The following is a 15,549-nucleotide window of genomic DNA, read 5'->3' as shown; positions in this document are numbered from 1 at the left end:
ACATGCCTACAATCCCAGAAACTAGGGAGGTTGAGGCAGGAGGATCATAAATTCAAAGCCAGCCTCAGCAATTCAGCAAGGCCTGAGGCAACCCAGTGAGACTGTTTCTAAATAAGATGTTTTTAAAAAAAAAAAAAAAAGAGCTGGGCATGTGGCTCAGTGGTTAAGTCTCCCTGGGTTCAATCCCTGGTACCAAAAAAAACATACCCTAGAAATGCCCCTCCCCCATACAAATAGCAAGCCACAGTGGCTCACACCTATAATCTCAGCAACTTGGAAGGCTGAGGCAGGAGGATCACAAGTTCAAGGTCAGCCTCAGCAATTCAGCAAGACCTCAAACTTAGTGAGACATTGTCTCAAAATAAAAAATAAAAATATCCGGGGATGTAGCTCTGTGGTAAAGTACCTGTGGGTTCAATTCCTAATACCAAAAATTAAAAAATAAGATAAAAAAGAATACAAATAGTAATAAGTGATGGAAAAATAGGAACACTGTTACATTGTTGCAGGATTATAAAGGAGCATAATCATTATGGAAATCAGTATGGAGGTTTCTCAAAAGATTAGGAATGGAAGCACCGTTTGACCCAGCTACACCACTTCTAGGTATTTATCCTGAAGAATTAAAGTCAGCATACTATAGTGAAACATGACTCTGTTGCAGAATGTTGTTTTTGGCTGAAGTATAAGAAGAAAAATTCAGCTTCATACACATACATATATAACATGGAAAAGGGAGAAATATTTAATAGCTTTTTCATTTAACTGTATATTCTTTTTTAAAATTATTTGTTCTAATTAGTTATACATGACAGAATGCATTTTGATTAGTTGTATACAAATGGAGCACAACTTTTCATTTCTCTGGTTGTACATGATGTAGAGTTGTACCATATGTGCAGTCATACATGTATCTAGGGATAATGATGTTCATCTCATTCCACCATCTTCCCTGCCCCCTTGCCTCTACCCTCTCTCCCATTGCTCAAAGTTCCTCCATTCTCCTCATGCCTCACCCTTACGAATCAGCATTCACTTATCAGAGAGAATATTCGACCTTTGGTTTTGGGGGATTGGTTTACTTCACCCTAGCATGATATTGTTCAACTCCATCCATTTACCTGCAAATGCCATAATTTATTCTCTTTTACTGCTGAAAAATATTCCATTGTATATACATACCACAGTTTCTCTATCCATTCATCTGTTGAGGGGCATCTAGGTTGGTTTCCACAGTTTAGCTATTGTGAACTGAGCTGCTATGAACATTGGTGTGTCTATGTCACTATAGTATGCTGTTTTTAAGTCCTTTGGTAATAGACTGAGGAGCAGGATAGCTGGGTCAAATGGATATTCTTTTTTGACACTACATCAAAACTACAAAATGAGGGTTTTTCACTTTTTTAGCTTATAAATAGAACTTTCTTAAGATATTTACAATGTGAAGTCTGAAACCATATGGATAAGCCTTTTGTACTTGGTTGCATTAAAATCCATTTACTTATCATACATTTTGAATGGATCTTTTACCCATGCAAAATTTTATGATACGTGCATTGGTCATTTAGAAAATATTGGTTCACTGAGTTTTCAGATCCTTCAATGTTAACATATTTCATTATATCACAGCAAATAATCACATTTATCAATTTCACAAACAATCTCATTAGAGAAGTGTTTAGGTATTAGAAATCTATTGAACTGAATTATGACACAAATTTTCCAAAACTGCAAATTTTACTTTAAAGCTTGAAATTTATCTACTGTCAATTTTTTCCCCTTGAAATGATAGATTCATTTTTTATAAAATGCATCCCAAATACCAAAGTCTGATTAAATATATCTTGTCAATCATTCTTTCTTCTTTTTTTTTTTTAAAAAATATTTATTTATTTATTTATTTTAGTTCTCGGCAGACACAACATCTTTGTTGGTATGTGGTGCTGAGGATCGAACCCGGGCCGCACGCATTCCAGGCGAGTGCGCTACCGCTTGAGCCATATCCCCAGCCCGTCAATCATTCTTTCACATAAAAATGGTTTCTGCAATTCAAACAATCACACAGAGTGTTTTCTCAACCATCACACTCCGCAATGCAGGAAAAGTACTTTATAAGTAATTCCCATTTCATTCCATAAATTATAAAAATTTGTATTCAAAATTCAAGTTTTTTTTATTAAAACCTTTACTATAGAAGACTATCAAACTGAAGCAGCATAAGAAACTAAAATATTTTATCAATAGAAATACCAGGTTTAATATGCACAAAGCCAAGAAAACCAAAGTCAGTTAATGAATTTCTAACACACTCTCATTTAAAAGGTTAAAGTTTTAATAGAATTTTAATGCTTCATGAAGGGTGGTCCCAAGTATGTTGTAGTAACAAATATAATGACTGCTATGGCCAGCACCACTCCTTGATTCATACTAAAACACTAACAGTTTTACCCACAGCTGTTTCATACCATCAGTGCAAACATAAAAATGATGAAAAAGGTAAGTAACTTCTAAGCATTATTTTAAACATAGCTTTGATCTCATGAAAGGACCTTTGGAATCCACAAGGCCTAAAGATAATCCTTACTTATTTTCAAATGGTCTCATTAAATTACAGAAACAAACAAAAAATCTGATCAAATTTGTTAAGACAGATTTCCATCTTAAATTAAAAAATGTGGAATTGTTAAGTTGAGGGTACTGGCTTGAGCAAATTAAAGAATATGTGAACTTCAGCTTCTCAGTATACTTTTATCATCTTCTAAAATTTCCTCAGTCGACAGATTTGTAACTGTGCCAGTACTCAGGATGTTTTATGCCATCTATATGCAACAAAATCAAGTCATTTCACTCTTCTAAAAAAACAAACAAAATACTTAAGTCAGAAGAGGCAAGGTCCCCATGCTGGCTTCAAACTCTTATTCTCAGGCAATTCTCCAGCCCCAGCCTCCCCAATAGCTGGAACTACAGGCACCACCATTGGATGCAGTGGGTCTATGATTTTAAAGAAAAGCAGCAAAGGCCATAAAATGGGCTATGGATCAATAGCATTAGTGAATACTCTCTTACCTAACATCCTTCCCCACAGTCATAGCAGCAATCACTTTCTTCACAGCCTCCTTCCTCTTTTCTTTCTTTTCATTGTTGAGTTCAGCTTTTAATTCAAAGATTTCTCCTACAAGAGATAAGAACCAATGGGTGAGGTTCCAGGACCAGATAACCAGAGTAGAACACATCACATTATGCAGTTACACCAGGATAACATGGCAGCAATTAAAATAAAAAATTATAGGTATGTAAACTTCAAAGTTCTAGAATATTTACTAACCCACTGATAAGGACACCACAAATGTTTCTAAGACCTTTTCAGTTATAACCTAACTTAAGGTGAAATTCAGATCTTTGGGAACCATAAGAGTAGGAAAAAGTAAACATCATGATATGTACTTATGATGGGAACAGAACAATAACTGAGGTATCATCTCCCATCAGAATTTTAAGGTCCTCAGAAGAAAATAAATGTAGGCAAGGAGCAGGTTTAAAAATCAGTGTTTTCAAACCAGAAGAAATATGTATCATCTCATATACCTGCTCCCAAATTTACAGATAAAGAAGTTGAAGGTTACAAAATGGTTAGTGATAAGAGTTGGGCTTATCACTCTGTCTCCTGACTCTCAAATCCAGATGTGCTAAACCTTGGCCACACCCTACTACTTACTGTCAGAAATATTTAACAGTAACAATGCTTAGGCTCCATATGAACCAAATGAATCAGAATATCAAGAAGAACTCTTACTTTTTCTTTCTTTTTGGGTACCAGGCATTGAACTCAGGGGCACTTAATCACTGAGCCACATCCCCAACACTTTTTACTTTTTATTTTGAGACAAGGTCTGGGCCTAAGTTGCTGAGGATGGCTTTGAACTTACAGTCCTCCTGCTTCAGCCTTCTAAGTCCTTGGGATTATAGGCATGTGCCACTGTGACTGGCTTTACTTTTCTCTTTTTAAAGGTTCCTCTAAGTGATTCTAATACACAACTAGGGTTCAGAACCACTGCTCTAAATCAGTATCTTAATAAGTTAAAGTTTAGGTGGGGCATATAGCTCAAGATCATACTTTTAGAAATGAGCCTAAAAGTATGGGTTTTTAGGTCCGACCCTATTCAATCAATCTGACAATCATAATTTTGAAGTGGCAATGGTATAAATTAGGCTCATTTCTAAAAGTATGATCTTGAGCTATATGCCCCACCTAAACGAATAATCATGAATGTTATACATTATACTCCTGTTAAGGAGTCTACACTGTGAAATGCCAGGAACTATCACCACTTTTAAGGCCCAGTCTCCTGGTTCACCTTTTTTCAGGATGCCAAGGACAAAATAAGAAAGAAGGTAATAATCCTTATCTGTTTTAAAGTTAAAGGGATGGTGGAACAACCAAAAACTCACCATGTGGCCCATGAGAAAAAGGCTGATTCCAGCTCTACCTTCCATCTATATCCCCAAACTTGATACAACTTGTCTTATTTTTCTCCATCTTCAAGACTATTTTCAGTGTTCTTTTTAACCAGACCTAATTCATCAGTATGACTGTACACTAGTGATCTCCCTGAAGCCCTTAAGAGGGAAGGATGAAATTGATAAAATGAGCACTAGAAAGGCTTGTTTCATTAATATCCATCCCAAAAGGCAAGCAAACTGTTACAAACTCACTGTTATTGACAGTTAAAAAAGAAATAGCAGAGCAGAAAAGCTAGGCCCTCTAAAGAGTCATTTTTCTCTTCACCAAGTCCTATGCTGCCAAATCCAGCTAAGTCTTAGGGTTTCCATCATTTACTTCTGGGAATAGTAAAAGACAAACAGCAGGGTTTCAGAAAAAAAGTGTGAATAGCAGCAGGAATTGCAGAATCAAAACAGGATGTAACTGAAATTATTCTAGTTCCAATAGCATAAATTTAAAGAATATGTTCCACTGGCAGTACTGGTGGGCGTTGCAGGAAGCAAATGGAACAGAGTCTGCCCTTTTTTTAAAAAAATGTGGTATTTATCTAGCAGTGATTCAATTTCTAAATCTTAGACTTTTAAAAATGCCTGAATAAAAATGGTCACCAAGACCCCTTCAAGAGAAAGTTTGAATAGTAAAATGAAGATTTTTGAAGATCTCTTCATGTCATTATAGAAAATATGTTGGTCATCAAACACACAAAAAGTTAACAGAAGAAAAAATAAATACATCTCCAAATAATAAGAAAGTCAGGAAAAGTTGAAATAAATGATAAAGGGCTATGACTTTTATAGGTGTAAATAATACATATTGGGAGGAAGAAGTTGGGTAAAGCCAAAGAGGGGTACTAAAGGGAGCAAGGTATTTCATATAACATAACTTTATTAAATTCATATCTTCTCTTCCTTCCTGATCAAACCTACCAAGCATTGCTAACAGGTAGAAATGGTTCTCAATCCTGGCTACACACGTTAAAATAATCCAGGGAGCTTTTAAAATCTCCTCACCCAGACCACTGAAATCAGGTTTTCTGGAGTTGGGATAAGGCATCAATATTGTTTTAAGTTCTCTGGGCAACCACAATATGTAGACAAGGTTGAAAGGTTAAAACACTGTTATATTAACATCATCATCTTTTTTCTTTTTAATTCATTTTTATCGGTGCATTACAAACATAAATAATAGGATTTATTGTGATATATTCATACAAGGTTGATTAGTAGCTGATATAATTAAACAACCCACTAAGGGGCTTTCTGAATTACAATAGAATTTTTTCATCTATATATTTCACAAATGATGAAATATGACAGACTGCTCGAGTATTCTGGAAAATGTTCTGGTGCTCCTTATTTACTCCAGGCTACTATACTTTTTAATTTTTTAAAAAACTTCAGTCTTAAAGTTGTAAGATTCCTCTCTATTTTGCCACATTTCCTTTACAATTTTCTCTGCATTTTTTTCTCCAATTGGTGCCAGAGATCAAACCCAGGACCTCACACATGCTAGGCAAATACTCTACCACTGAGCCACATCTCCAATCCTTCTGTGCATTTATATATACCTTTTCCCTACACTATTTAATAGTAACTGCAGACATCATACCTCTTTAGCCCTGAGTACATACATCAGTGAATCTTTTTTCTTTTTAATTCATTTTTATTGGTGCAACAAATATAAATAATGGGATTTATTGTGACATATTCATACACTTACCAGTGTTTTCTAAGAAAAGGAAATTATTTTATATAACCTTAATACAATGATTAAAACACTGTTATATTAACATCATCATCTAATCTATAGACCTCATTTCAAGGTTTCAAACTTGATTCCCACTCCACTTCCAACTCTGGAGCAATCTTCAGTTTGGGACTACACATTACATTTATTGTCATGTCTCTTTAGTTTCCTTTAATTCAAAGTCTGTTTGCATTACAACTTTGTTTTTTAATATTTATTTATTTAGGTGTAGATGGACACAACACAATGCCTTTATTTTTATGTGGTGAGGATTGAACCCGGGTACCGCCCGTGCGAGGCAAGCGCTCTACAGCTGAGCCACAATCCCAGCCCACAACTTTTTTTTTTTTTTTTTTTAATATTAAGTTGTAGTTGGACACAATATCTTTATTTTATTTATTTTTAATGTAGTGCTGAGAATCGAACTCAGGGCCCCACACGTGCTAGGCAAGCGCTCTACCGCTGAGCCACAACTCCAGCACGTAACTTTTTTTTAACAGGTCACCCAACATATAGAATCCCTTCCCTCATGATTGCCCTGAAGTCATAAATTGTGGACAAGCTAATTGTTAAAGTGATGGAATGGTCTTCTCAGTATATCATACCAAAGGTAAATGATATAAGTTTGTTCCAGTATTGCTGATATTAACATGAATACTTGGTTAAAGTTGTAACTGCTAGATTTTGACACTGTAAATATTTTTCCCTTTGTAATTAGTAATCTGTGAAAAAATACTTGGAAACTATGGAAATATCTGTACTTAATCAAATTTTCACCTGCAAGTTTTAGCATTCACTGTCAACTCTCGCCTAATTTACGATCTATGCCTCTGTGTATTGTGATTTATTATTATTCAATGGGCTATGATCCATGACTTTTTATTTTTGTTTTTGTTTATTTTTTGATACAGAGGTGTTCAACCTGGGGTTAGATCCCTAGCAGCAACCCACCCCCCTAAAAAATAAAAAGCTGGCCTGTAATGATGATACTGAGTCTCATCCCTGGCCTTTTTATTTTGAGATGGGGTCTGGCTAAATTGCTTAGGACCTCTCTAAATTGTTAAGGCTGGCTTTGAATTTGTGATCCGCCTGCCTCAGTCTTCCATGGGATTATAGGCGCATACCACCATGCCTGGCCTGTGAGGACTTTATTGCTCAAATTACTCTAAACTTTGCCAGTAGCAATTCCTTTAGGCTATGTGCTCCCTGACATACCAATCATTTTTTGAGCACTTCCTTATATTCTGGCACAAGATGTTCATATGTTCAATTTGTACATTCCCTCAATCCAGCCTTGGAATTAGTTATTTCTCCAAGAAGTCTGGTTCATATAATGGAATATGGTATTTAGAAACCAAGATTTGTGTACTAGGTGTCCTCTGCACCTAATCTGACTCAATGAAATTAGGGTATCTAATCAGAAACTCCACCAAGTTGGGTATTAAGTGAAAGTGACTTGTATACACTCAATAAATGTTTACTAAATAAATGAATGTGATAAATGAAGGTAGGATTTTGCAATCCGAAAACTTAGCTAAACCTGCAGACAGTAAGAGGTATTTTATGTTGCCTTTGAGTTCTAACTCACTTCTTTAATAAGGTAATTCAATGATTTCAAGCCAAAAGGGTACTCAGTAGTAGAGCACTTGCCTAGCATGCACAAAGCCCTGGGGTTAGATCCCTAGCAGCAACCCACCCCCCTAAAAAATAAAAAGCTGGCCTTTAATCCTATGTGGCAGGAGGATTGCCAGGTTGAAGATAGCCTGGGCAACTCAGCAAGGCCCCATCTCAAAATAAGTACAAATGGGGCTGGAGTTATAGCTTGGTGGTAGAGCGCTTGCCTAGCATGTGTGAGGCATTGTGTTCAATTCTTAGCCCTGCACATAAATAACAACAAGGCACTGACAACTGAAAAAAAAAAAAAAACAGTTGGGGATACAGCTCAGTGGTAGAGCACCCCTGGCTTCAATCCCTAGTATACACACAAAGGAAAAAAACACCACAACTTTGAAAAATCTCCAAAATTTAACCAGGTTTTCCTACTTACCCTTTTTATTTGTTGTAAAGTACTTGGAGTCAGTCATGATTTTGGATCTTTAATGTGCACCTGTAGCAAGAGAAAAAAAAATATTTATTCATGCTGCATATATACATTAAGGCATCTGATTAATTTTAAGAACATCCAGTTAATTTTAATAATATTTAAGAATGTCTTCTTCCTTACCACCCAAATTGGTAATTGCAGAGATAGAGAAAAAATACATATATATAACTCCTGGCTCAAGGAGCTACTAGGGACAAAGTCTAAAGGCCCAAAGGAATGGGGTAATAATCTGAATCTATTATGGCTTTGTAAATTATTATTATTATTATTGGTACCAGGAATTGAACTGGGGCACTTAACCAGTGAGCCACACATCTGGCCTTTTTTTCTTTTGAGACAGGGTCTGGCTAAATGGCTTAGGGCCTCGCTAAATTTCTGAAGCTGGGTTTGAATTTTCAATCCTCCTGTTTCATCCTCCCGAGTCACTGGGATTATAAGTGTTCACCACCATACCCTGCTTGACTTTGTAATTTTGTTTACAATGATCTTCTCAAAGCCTTCAAGAGTGAAACCTAAATATATCTTAAATTAATTAAACACATAAAATAAAAAAAAATTTGTTTTGAAAGATCTTCCTATAACTTTTTATTCAGGAAAATTTGGTTATTTCCTGTTTCAAGATGGAGTCACTTCAAAGCATAAATTCTGAAGCAGTGTAAGATCAAAGAGAAAACAATTTTGCCAACCTAGTCAACACTACATACACTTTTCTATAAAAGGAAGCTCTTTTAAGAAAAAAAAAAAAGTCTAAAACAGGATACTGTTCTTTCACAACACCTAGAGAGACTAACATATCTTAAAGAGACTAATATATCTTCTTAAATCTGTGGCCTTCATATTTCCAATTATCTACATTTATCCCAACAGTATTCCCAAAGACAAAAATAATAGCAGTTTATAGTTAAAAACAAGGCAAAAGACTGAGATATTTGTTCAGTCACACTAAGTACAAGAAAATTAGTAAGAACATGGATCTCAATCTCAACCCTAATTCTTCTGTCTTGAGACCCAGAAAAGTTTAATCCAACTGACAGAAAGTTCTACTAGTAAAACAAAAGCAGCATGCACTGGTCCTGTTTCTTCCAAAATAATGAGACAATTCTTCTTGATTTGAGAAACTCTAGGACTTTGTCCCATGTACTTGATTTCTTTAAATATATTCAATTTTTCTTTAAATAATATTCCTTCTGCACTCAAAAATGAGTATCTTCTTCTTTACTACCATCGTTAATAATATTTATTATCAATTTCAGGACAAGACATCTGATACTTTCTCTTTTCTATCAAGTCAGTACAACTTGAGAGATACTATATTTGGCAAACTCAGGCATTCATACATTTGGCAAACAATAATAAATACGGGTCTGGGAGAAAAAAACCTGAAATGCCAAACAAATCGATGTAATTAAAGAAAAAAAAAGCCAGATAAACCCAAAATATTAAAAAGAGTCTGATTCAAATCTGATTTCTAAAATGTGCTTCTTATACAATTTAGTGAAACATACACTCATTTGCCATTTAGGATTTATGGTCTTGACCCTAAGTTGTACTGGAACTTCACTGAATTCCCTTGTTAAAAGAAGTGAGCTAGAATTCACAAACATCACAGAAGAATGCATAAATTTCTGTTCCAATACTTATTATAACTAAAAATTAATCCGTAACAAAGGCTTGCCTTGTAATGTTTACATAATGCCTTTCTAAAAAAATTTCAAAGAATGTTATAATCACTTAATCCATTCATAACATAAATAAATCTGAAGTAGATACAGAAAGAACGAAATTCATCATGTAAAAAAGACTTGAAATAAGTTTGAAATTATCTAGAATTTATATATATAAACAGAAAAAAACAATATACAGAATTGATGACCAGAGCCAGGGGTGGTGGCTCATGTCTAATAATACCAGCAGCTTGGGAGACTAAGACAGGAGGATTGGGAGTTCAAACCAGCCTCAGCATCTGCATGGCCCTAAGCAACTCAGTGAGACTTTGTCTCTAAATAAAATACAAAATAGGACCAGGGATTTGGCTTAGTAGTAGAGTGCCCCTGAATTCAATCCCAATACAAAAAAAAAGAAAGAAAGAAAAAAAAATGATTACCAGAGTCTGACAAGAGGGCTCTCTCTCTCTCTCAAATATATTATGATCTATTTAGGAAGCTATTCTGCCATTTTAAATTTTGTCCTTTAAAGTTTTCATACATATACCCATGCATTAAATTTTTTCTTTTTTTTTTTTTTTTTTTTTTGGTACTGGGAATTGAACCCAGGGGCTGAGCTACACTCCCAGCTCTTTTTATTTTATTTTTTTTAATATTTGTTTTTTTGGTTAGACATAATACCTTTATTTTATTTATTTTTATGTGGTGCTGAGGATCCAATCCAGGGCCTCAAGCATGCTAGGTGAGCACTCTACCGTTGAGTTACAACCCTAGTCCCTCTTTTTATTTCGAGACAGAGTCTCACTAAGTTGCTGAGGCTAGCCTCAAATTTGAAATCTTCCTGCCTCAGCCTCCCAAATCACTGGGATCACAGGTGTGTTCTACTGCCCACAGCCACATATTACATTCTTAAAAATAATTTTCATCACGTTCTACTAAATAGTAAATTGATAGTCTTAAATCATACCTTTATTAGTAATTCATATACTCATTATCTCCACTAACAAATTTCAATGTTGAGGAATATATTTCTGTCATGTTCACTGTGAGAATATCATGTTCTTATCTTAACTAGGGAAAATATACATATCCACAAAATTTTGGGGAAGAAAGGAGAGTCAAATATCTTTAGAGGCCCATAGTATAAGTTCTAACCTAAGAATCTGTGCTCTCAGGAGAAGAGGTAGGCGTAAGGGAAGTAGCTTAGTGGTAGAGCACTTAACAGGCATAAAACCCTGGGTTCAATCCCCAGCACTGCAAAACAACAAAATGCCAACAAGAAGAGATAAACACATTCTTTTTAAACTGGAACCATTGTAAATAATTGTAATAAAATATTCTCTATCCATATTGGCAGAGAAACACTGTACCAAGTTAGTCATTGTCCCAAGCCAAAAGAAACTCCAAGAAAAAAATCTAAACAAATGTGAGAGCCAAGCACAGTGGTATATGCCTATAATCTCGGTTAGTGACTAGGGAGGCTGAGGCTGGATATTGCAAGTTTGAGACCAGCCTCAGCAACTTAGCAAGGCCCTAAGCAACTTAGTGAGACCCTGTTTCAAAAAATAAAAAGGGTTAGGGATGTGGCTCAGTGGTAAAGTGCCTCTAGGTCAACCCCAGTACCAAAAGTAAATAAATACATACATAAATAAATAAAAAGGACAGGGGGTGTAGCTCAGAGATACCCCTGGATTCAATTCCCCAGTAACAAACAAACAAACAAAAAAAGTGAGAAGAGATGGTGATTGCACAACACTGTGAATGTTCTTAATACCACTGAACTGTTCATCTTAAAATGGTTAATTTTACATAATGTGAATTTCACCTCAAAAAATTACACATTCATATTTTTAAAGGAAATACACTCAATCACTTTTCAGATATGGGCACTGCCAAAATTCAAAAAGATGAAAACTAATTTCTGCATTAGAAGCCAAAGATGGAGCTGAAGAAAAACAAAGTATTTGTTGAAGTGCCTAAAAAAAATCAAAGTCCTTCTGGGGAAAACAAAATTATTCCTCAGTAGAAGCCCAGAAAAGCAAAGCCATGATGGAATTTGAACTCATATTACCTTTTTACCAGATCAGACCATGACAAGTCACTGGCTGTTTGAGAACATGTACAGTATGGCCTAGGGACATTGTTAAATAACAAAGCTGCCATAGTCAATGCACATAATCACTCTCACTTTTCTTAGGCCAGAGTGTGATGTCACTGCTTTTCACAGAAGGCCTCCCTGTACAGGATTATATATCTAGATTTAACATAGCCTAGTTTCTGTCAAATATAGGTTGTAAAAGTCCCTCCTCTTTTTCCATTCCTCCCTCCCTCCAGTTCCCCAAAACAGAAACTCAACAGCAAAATAAGATTAATAGTTTGGGTAGAATAAGGTCAGGAAATTTTTTTAAAAATCTTAATGTCAAATGGCTCTCTGGGAAATAGCAGCTAAATTAGAATTGTAAGACCATTAGATGGCCCTTCTTTGCTCATAAAGTCAGGCTTTACAGCTTAATGTTCATAGTGAAAAACTAGCCAAAGTTAAGCAAATTATAAGTAGAAGGGTCATCCCAGCAACCTTTTATTACAAGGTGAGAGGTGTTAAGTTCATTTTTAAAAAATATTTTTTAACTGGAAACAATACCTTTGTTTTATTTTTTTTATGCGGTACTGAGGATCAAACCCAGCGCCTTATACATGCTAGGTGAGTGCTCTACCACTGAGCTACAACCCCAGCCCCTGTTAAGTTTATTTTTAATCAAATATTCCACAATAACACAAAGACAACAGCATCTTCAGGTATTATTTAGCTTATCAGAAACTATGAAACATTTAAAAAAGCTAAAATCACATGTGATTTCTATTTCAATTTGATAGACTAATATTAATACAGTACTACACAGAAAGAAGCTCAAAAGTTTTACATCCGATTATTAATAAAATATCAATAAACTCTGGAAAACTTCAGCCTGAAGGGAAAGAAGAAAGGAAGGAGACTGTGTCCTGTCTAATATTCTCCTAGTTCAGCTTGGTTCAAACCTGTGCCTAATATTCTAAAATACTGATCTTTCAAAGAAAAGGATGAAAATAGAAGAACTCCTTGAGTCTCTTAATTTACAGTCAAAATGTTAGCTTTAGGTCAATTTTACCACCAAACTTTCAGTGAGGCTGTTTTCGGAACACATTATCTATTTCCTTGGGAGTTGCGACTGCTAAGATACCTGCAAACAGTTCTCACCTTACCACCAAGCTTAGTCATCATCAGAATGTGTTACACCTTTTCTTGCACAGCTGCATCTCCTTCATCTGCTGCTTTCTATTATTACTTTGCAAGTGTACCCTGAGGCTAAGCAATATAACGACAAGGAAGGCAATTAATAATTTAAATTGTTTCTCATTACGACCAAACTACCTTTTTGAGTCATTCTACTTCCCTGGGCTCATTGCATTTTCTTTGCCATTCCCTTTAAACAATGGTTATAACTGTATGGCAGTTAAAATACATATTTTCTTTCTATTTAATTCAAAAGTTTAATGAAGCATCCTCGCTACCTTCACACTACTTCATAAAGAAGCAGCCAAGTTATTTCAACAAAAACCTAGCCCCAAAAACCACTAGTACAAATTCTTGGAATTCCAAGAATATGGAAATAACAAGAAATTCCAGTTTCTTTACTTGTAGTGTTACCCATAGCCCTTCTCAAACCAAACTGTTCCTGCTAAACCCAGGGAAAAAAAGAAGAAGAAGAAGAAGAAAAATCCGGGTTAATATGTATTCACATTGGCTTCTCCCTCTTTCATATCGGGTCAATCTGGAGGTTTCCCTTCCTCCCAAGTATCTGAAACCCCTCTTTCCCAACGTGAGCAAGACCCTAGGGGTATGGTCATGCCTTATCAAGTGGGGAGAGGTGTCTCTAAACCTCAAGTTACCGGAGACAGGCAAGGTTTCAATGGACGGACCATTGGGGAAAATCCCTTTTCTCTTTCGCTTGCTGGACACGTCCCAGCCTCAAAGAACGACGCCCAGCAGGATGGAAGGATGGTTTTCCTTTGGCCTCCAGCGTCTACCGGCCACACCCCTGGCCTTGTTCCTCTAAACCCCGACTTGGAAACAAACCCTCCCTCCAAAGCCCCCAGCCACCTGCTGCCACACCCGAGCCTTCCGTCAATCCACAACAGCCACCGCGGTGGAGACCCTTTCTCCAACCCTTTCCTCACAACGGTCACACCCGACAGCTTCCTCAACGGTCGCGCTCCTTTCCTCCCACCGACTCCTGCCCAGAGCGGGGTTCCCCTTTCTCCCACCCCAATCAATTAGGGACACACTCCAAAGCCAGCCACAGTGAACTCACCGGAGGCAAGGGCGGGGGTGGCGGCGGCAGCCAGAGAGCACAGCCCGGGTGTTGTAATGGTTTCCGGCCCGTCCCGATTCTTGCTCTAGGTCTAAGCCACTGCGCAAAACCCAATTTGCCAGGCACAAAGATGGTGGGCTGGCACTTTGACGTAAAAGAACCTCGCCGTGCAACGTCATCGGGGTGCGCGGGAGAACTAGAAAGGCGGCAGTGTCACCTGGGAAACGGGGACTTTTCACTGGGTCCGGGGTAGGCCTGGGTTCAAGGAATATGTCAAACCAACCAACATTCTCTGGATGTTTCCTCGCACAGGAATTTTCTAAAAAACCTAAACACAGGGAAAACTCAGAACGAGCGAAATATCCTGTTCCTTCAAAAAAACAAAACACGGACAAACCTCTCCAAGGCTCAGGAATGGAAAATGGTGGCACAACCCTCGAATACACAAGGAGAGTGAGGTTAAAGGGAAAAAAAGAAGTTCAGAAAGCATCAGATCTGAGTTCGAATTTCTGCCCCGAATTAACATCTCCCCAACCTTACTCTTGTCGAATCTTAAATGTAGATAAAGCCCTAGTGTGTAACAGATGTGCCTACACAAGTGTTTCAGAAACTAAGACCTCGATTCCAGAATATGTAACTGGAGAACAAGGCTAATATGGGCAAATTAAACCAGTTGTCCCTAAGGTTTATTTATGATGTAAGGGAGGTTGAGGAACAAGCGATGATTTTTTTTTTTTAACTCACATTTTGGCCCACCCACTTGCAGAGTCAAAAAGTATTAAAACACTTTCTTCTCAGGGAAGTAGTAAGATGTAAAAATTTAATATGACATTCGTGTGTAAGTATTCCCTATTATTAAAATAGGGGAAATTGGAAACCTAGGTGTAAAAAAAACGAGAGAATTATATATATATATATATATATATATATATATAGAGAGAGAGAGAGAGAGAGAGAGAGAGAGAATATATGTGTGTATGTTTGTGTGTGTGTCAGCCCATATATAAATAAAGGCTGGAAAGAACATTCAGAATGTTACAAGTGGTGAATTGCTAACGAGTTTTAATTTTCTTCCTAATATTTTCTTGTACTTTTCAACTGTTCTACAGTGAACATGTATTTATTTCTGACTGAAAATTTTGAATTGTATTTTTTGCTGCTCACACCTGTAATCCCAGCAACTCA

At 36.5% G+C, this 15,549-nt stretch overlaps 1 protein-coding gene and 1 non-coding gene across 3 annotated transcripts in view; both read right to left on the bottom strand.

The window, feature by feature from the left end:
• Positions 1-14,494, bottom strand: part of Ap2b1 (adaptor related protein complex 2 subunit beta 1) — a 115,000-nt gene extending 100,506 nt beyond the window's left edge. For both annotated transcript variants that reach the window (XM_077800392.1, XM_077800393.1), the window contains exons 1-3: positions 14,365-14,494; positions 8,295-8,354; positions 3,067-3,172 (exon numbers count right to left, since the gene is read on the bottom strand). In XM_077800392.1, coding sequence (XP_077656518.1) covers positions 3,067-3,172; positions 8,295-8,331 — 143 coding nt within the window. In that variant the 5' untranslated portion in view covers positions 8,332-8,354; positions 14,365-14,494. The remainder of the gene's footprint in view (positions 1-3,066; positions 3,173-8,294; positions 8,355-14,364) is intronic.
• LOC113175907 (small nucleolar RNA SNORA8) lies at positions 2,231-2,362 on the bottom strand. Its single transcript, XR_003300015.1, has one exon. It is a non-coding gene; the product is annotated as a small nucleolar RNA SNORA8 (small nucleolar RNA).
• Positions 14,495-15,549: the final 1,055 nt, after the last annotated feature.

This window comes from Urocitellus parryii, chromosome 7 (assembly GCF_045843805.1).
Source record: "Urocitellus parryii isolate mUroPar1 chromosome 7, mUroPar1.hap1, whole genome shotgun sequence".
Taxonomy (NCBI): Eukaryota; Metazoa; Chordata; class Mammalia; order Rodentia; family Sciuridae; genus Urocitellus; species Urocitellus parryii.
The sequence above is the reverse complement of the archived record's forward strand: the minus strand, read 5'-3'. Positions and strand labels throughout refer to the sequence as shown.